The following is a 5,948-nucleotide window of genomic DNA, read 5'->3' as shown; positions in this document are numbered from 1 at the left end:
ATCGTCATCGGCCTCACGATTATAAAACGCGTTTACTAGATGTTTACACACCCAGACAAGAAATGTTTCGTTCCTCTCTCCAACCGATGTGGGATCTCACAATGAGGCCCAGCGTCTTTATTGGTACACCGTCAAATGTCTAGCTTTGATATCATTGTAATATTTCACACTCACCGTTAGTAGATATTGTCCGTTTTGGCCTGTTATGTATCGTCGTCAGTCTCACGGTTCTAAAACGTGTCTATTAGAGAGAGGTATCTGCACCCTTATAAGAAATGTTTCGTTCTCCTCTCCAACCGACGTGGGATCTCACAAATACAGTAACTGACTTCAACCAGTTTCAAGCTAAATGAATTTGATTGTATGAAGTTTTGTGATGTAATGAACTATCCATCCTATATGAAGCAACAATAATCGAGAAGGCCATGGCAGTAAGGACATGAAGAATATACACAATCATGCAGAGATTAATGCACATAGAAGAAACTCGAGCTCAGCCTAACTGATCATCAATGTTCGTGTTTGATGCGAGCTTTTATAATTCCGGGAAGTGGTGGTGAGGTTGGAGTTCTAATCGGCGTGTTAGACATTGAAGGAAGAGGGGTCCGGTGTGGTCGATACATGCTAGAGCCCTCCCCCCCATCCGGAGTAAAATTTTGTGCCGTGTCGTCGCGTTGCGGTCTGTCGCAAAATTTCATTGCCTTCAAAACGTAGTTGTCATCGTGGAGCTCAAAAGGAGTACTGCAAGAACAACATGACACAATGAAAATCAAATGACTTTCGAAGTTACTTTCCTACGAGCAGAACGTCGACGTACCTGTTGAAGTCGAAATGCACCAGCTGCATGTCTTCTGAAATTTCTATCTCAACAGTTGCATGAGGCCGTGTCTACAAGTAAAAGAACAACATGAAATTTAGTTCGAATTTGTAACAGCCCAAGCCCACATCTAACAAATATGGTCCGCTTTGGCCCGTTACGTACCACCGTCAGACTCACGGTTTTAAAACGCATCTATTATGAAGAGGTTTCCACATTCTTATAAAGAATGCTTTGTTCCTCTCTCCAACCGATATGGGATATCACAATCCACCCGTCTTGGGGGCTCGCGTCCTTACTGGCACACCGCCTAGTATTTGGTTCTGATATCATTTGTAACCGCTCAAGCCCACCACTAACAGATATTGTATGTTTTGGCCCATTACGTATCGCCGTCAACCTCACGGGTTTAAAACGCGTTTATTATGGAGAGGTTTCCACATCCTTATAAAGAATGTTTCATTCCCCTCTCTAACGTGGGATCTCACAATCCACCCCCTTGGGGGCTGCGTCCTCACTGGCACACCATTTGGTGTCTGACTCTGATACCATTTGTAACAGTCTATGCCCACTGCAAACAGATATTGTCCGCTATGGCCTGTTACACATCGCCATCAACCTCACGGTTTTAAAACACGTCTATTATGGAGAGGTTTCTACACCCTTATAAATAATGTTTTGTTCCCCTCTCCAACACAAGACTTCAAAGTACTACGATTTATAGCGTGCTCTTCCCGTGCTAAATTGACCCATGGTGGATAATGTGTATTAAGTAAACTTAATATAAGTACAAGTAAATGTTCGTCCATTCGAAAACTAAGGCGACGAATGGAAATTCTACGAATATACAATGTGTTAGAGTTCTTCTCATTTAGGAAAAAGAACAAAAACAGACCAGCAAGATTTTTAAAACGTGTTTGCTAGGGAGAGGTTTCCACACCCTTAGTCCACCCCCTTCAGGGCCCAGCGTCCTCGCTGGCACTTGTTTGATTCTCCAATCAATGTGGGACCCTACAACCCACCCCCCTTTGGGGCCAACGTCCTTACTGGCACCCACCCTTGTGTCCACCCCCTTCGGGCTCAGCCTCATCGCTGACACATCGCCCAGTGTCTGGCTCTAATACCATTTGTAATAGCCCAAGCTCACCGCTAGCCGATATTGTCTTCTTTGAGCTTTCCCTTTCGAACTTCCCCTCAAGGTTTTTTAAAACGTGTCTGCTAGGGAGTGGTTTCCACACTCTTATAAAGAGTGTTTCGTTCTCTTCTCCAACCAATGTGGGATCTCACACCAACTACGATATCGTTTTGGAATTTGAGATTCTGAAAATTTTAGATGACTAGTTGTTCGATCAAAAAAGCATCCCACGTATCATAAGGTTTTGACGAAAAGGTCGGACCATAACGCGTTGAATAATATAGAAAGAAAATCTACCTGCACGAGGATGAAAGGTAAAGACACGCCACCACTCGGAGCATTCTCGTAACTGAATAACTGTTCGTTTCGCTGTATTAGGTTCTGAAGGCCTACATACTGATAGCCAGAGACCGTAAGCTGCTGTCTATCACTTGAATGCAATAATTAAAACAAGTACAAAGAAGGTCCATAAAATAATAGCATTGCCACATCAATAACTTTATTTTTGGATTTAAGAACTCGAGAAGAAGCATGAAAGCAACCCATATCTTACGGCTCCCCCATATCAGACACATTATGTAACAACTCAAGCCTACCGCTAGCTGATATTGTCCGCTTTGGCCCATTATGTAACATTGTCAGCCTCACAGGTTTTAAAACGCGTCCACTAGGGAGAGGTTTCCACACCCTTATAAGGAATGCTTCGTTCCCTCTCTAACCGATGTGAGATCTCACAGTCCACACCCCTTGAGGGCCAGCGTCCTCACTGGGACACCGCCTGGTGTCTGGCTCTGATACCATTTGTAACAGTTTAAGTCCGCCGCAAGCAGATATTGTCCGCTTTAGCCCGTTATGTAACGTCCTCGGACTCTCAATTTTAAAATGCGTCTACTAAGGAGAGGTTTCCACACCCTTTATTCCCCTCTCTAACCGATGTGGGATCTCACAATCCGCCCCCCTTGGGGAGCCAGAGTGACACACCGTCTGGTGTCTGGCTCTAATACCATTTGCAATAGCTCAAGCCCACCACTAGCAGATATTGTTCGCTTTGGTCTGTTACGTAACGTCGTCAATCTCAGAGTTTTAAAACGCGTCTACTAGGGAGAGGTTTCCACACCCTTATAAGGAATGCTTCATTCTCCTCTCTAACTGATGTAGGATCTCACACATGATACTAAGACGGTAAGAGAATAACACCATGATAATCATGATAAACAAACAGCAAGAATATAGTGGCAGCTATTAGTACCTGTTCCTCCAGCTCTTGCAAGTATGCCGCTTTCTTTTCAATCCTTTTTCTAAGTCCAAGACGCTCGGCCTGCATCGATGAATGAGACGATATAAGCAACAATGAAGTTAAATGCTTATGCATGAGCAAGAAATGCAGAGTGCAGTGAAACCTTTAGTTCTTCAATATCATTCGCGCTGGTACGTGGCAGACCCTTCCATTGTATCTCCTTCTTATCCTTTGATATAATATCCATTGCCATGAGAACATTCAGGGCATCATATACCCTTCGCCTGATGTTTTTTTCATCGTACTGTTGCTGTCGGATTGAGTTCAAAAAGAATGAAAGATATAATGACATCAAACCTCCCACACACACGTTAAAGAAACTAGCAAAAATATGAAGAGTAAGAAACCTGATCGGGCGATGCGAGACCGTTGCCCGGGTCTGCAAACTCGGCAACAAGTTCATCTGCAACCTGAAAAGTACACATTTCTCACACTGAGAATGGTGTAATCGAGAACACGAGACTGAAAAGTGAAACGAAATATCTCGATGCGCCAATGCATTATAGGGTCTAGTTTCGATGCTTGTTTAAGCAGCTTTCTCGTTACAACTCGAAACAATCATAAAAAGCGCTCTACCATCTTCTTCTTTTTTTTAAACAGCGATGAATAGTTACTAGTGTAATAGCCCAAGCCCACCGCCAGTAGATATTGTCCCCTTTGGACTTTCCCTTCTAGACTTCCGCTCAAAGTTTTAAAACGCTTCTGTTAGGGAGAGATTTTCACACCCTTATAAGGAATGCTTCGTTCCTCTCTCCAACCGATATGGGATCTCACAATCCACCCCCTTTGGAGGCCCAGCGTCCTCGGGCACACTGCCCGGTGTCTGGTTCTGATACTATTTGTAATAGCCCATGCTCGCCGCTAGCAAATATTGTCCTCTATGGGCTTTCCCTTCCGGACTTCCCCTCAAGGTTTTTAAATGCGTCCATTAGGGAGAGGTTTCCACACCCTTCGTTCCCCTCTCCAACCAATGTGAGATCTCACAATCCACCCCCTTGGGGGCTCAACATCCTCGCTGGCACACCCAATGTCGGGCTCTTATTCTATTTATAGCAGCTCAAGCTCACCGCTAGCAGATATTGTCCTCTTTAGGCCTTTTCCTTCCGGACTTTCCCTCAAGGTTTTAAAACGCGTCCATTAGGAATAGGTTTCCACACCCTTATAAGGAATGTTTCATTCCCCTCTCCAACCGATATGGGATCTCACAATCCACCCCCCTTGGGGGCCAGCGTCCTCGCTAGCACACCGTCACTGTCTAGCTCTGATGTCATTTGTAACAGCTCAAGCCTACTACTAGTAGATATTGTCCTCATTCGAGTTTTCTCTTCCAGACTTCCCCTCAAGGTTTTAAAACGTGTCCATTAGGGAGAGGTTTACAAACGTTCCCCTCTCCAACCGACGTGAGATCTCACCACTAGCAATTCAGTTTCCACAAGTATCTAAAATTTTCATATATCGACTAACTTTAGAATTAACTAGGAGCTGATAAGTGAGTTTAGTTAGTCAATTGTAGCCTCAAAGGTAGGCAAAAGAAATCCCACTGAGTTCCTCTCATAAGGGAAGAGAAGGTATATTTGACCACATGGAACAATGAAATGGCGCCCAAGAAGCATTCAAATCAATGAATTTCCTTACAAATCAACGAAGCTAAGAAACAACCTAACCTCGTTATAGTTCGTTCTCCCCTTACTCTCCACTTTCTCACAGACTGCAAGCAAACCAAATTAGTCAAACAATCAAAGAATAAGAAGAAAAAACAATGTTATGCATAACGATCCACCAGCTCAATGGCTCAAGCCAAACACCTTTCATGCTAAATTGGCGAAGTCCCCTTCCACTCTTGTCCCCTCCAACAGCACGCTGACCCCTCTTTTTCTTCACGTTACTATCCCAAAACAACATCCCATTCAAGAAACCAAATCAAACCCACAATTCAATTCAAATAACCAAAGCTAAAACCACACATTCACAGCCATCTAGGCAAAATTTCAGCACAATCGCAACAGAAAAAAACTCACCCAATAGGTCCTTGCGACCCCGCCTCGTCGCCATGGATGTCGGGGTTGTTCAATCGAAGAAACGCTTTGTCGCTGGCAGGCGTGGCCATGGTTTGGTCGCTGCGGCTAGAAGGAGACCCCACACTGCCACTCATGGAAACAGATTGACTCGAAATTGTGGCGGCACCAGGGCCACTTGGGAGGTCATCCTCGTTGTCTTCTCGGCATTGTTGCTGTGTCCTTGTACCCATGTGCCCTTGAGCTGCAAGCTCACGATTTGCAGGAAAATAAGCTGAATCCTGAAATGGGTTTCTGGGTATTGAAGGAGAGGGGGCTGAAATGGGGCCTTTGAGGGTTGGGGAAAAGTGGGTGTGAGGGACCAGAGGAGGGTTTGGAAAGGAGGGAAAATGGGTTTTCTTATACAAGGAAGAACTGTCCTCCAAACTCTTCCAACGCTCTAAACGGCTACGGCTTCGTGTTTTGTTTCTGTAAGCTCCACATTTTAAGCCAACAAAAAACAACACACGCAAATAATGTATATATGTTTCCAATTTCTGTTCGTCATTAGGACATCCATTGTCAAAAATTCATGATCTTCAAGAACTAAATATATCATTTATTTGTTGTAATAAAAGCTAAATATATCTTTTTATTATTATTAAAATTTGCTTTTACAAGTAATAATAATAGTCGTGTATATAT

The 5,948-nt window shown here is 43.9% G+C and overlaps 1 protein-coding gene across 1 annotated transcript; it reads right to left on the bottom strand.

Annotated features, from left to right (window-relative positions):
• Positions 1–326: 326 nt before the first annotated feature.
• On the bottom strand, positions 327–5,730 carry LOC111810889 (transcription factor-like protein DPB). Its single transcript, XM_023697716.1, has 9 exons — positions 5,268–5,730; positions 5,055–5,134; positions 4,914–4,957; positions 3,597–3,659; positions 3,353–3,499; positions 3,202–3,270; positions 2,250–2,348; positions 818–888; positions 327–741 (listed from the first exon to the last, which is right to left on the bottom strand). Exons 1-9 carry the CDS (start codon positions 5,495–5,497, stop codon positions 510–512), a joined length of 1,035 nt encoding a protein of 344 aa, XP_023553484.1. The 5' UTR covers positions 5,498–5,730; the 3' UTR covers positions 327–509.
• Between the last annotated feature and the right edge of the window lie 218 nt (positions 5,731–5,948).

The sequence above is a fragment of the Cucurbita pepo genome, chromosome LG14 (genome assembly GCF_002806865.2).
Source record: "Cucurbita pepo subsp. pepo cultivar mu-cu-16 chromosome LG14, ASM280686v2, whole genome shotgun sequence".
Classification (NCBI taxonomy): domain Eukaryota; kingdom Viridiplantae; phylum Streptophyta; class Magnoliopsida; order Cucurbitales; family Cucurbitaceae; genus Cucurbita; species Cucurbita pepo.
This window is presented reverse-complemented; position numbering and strand designations above follow the sequence as displayed.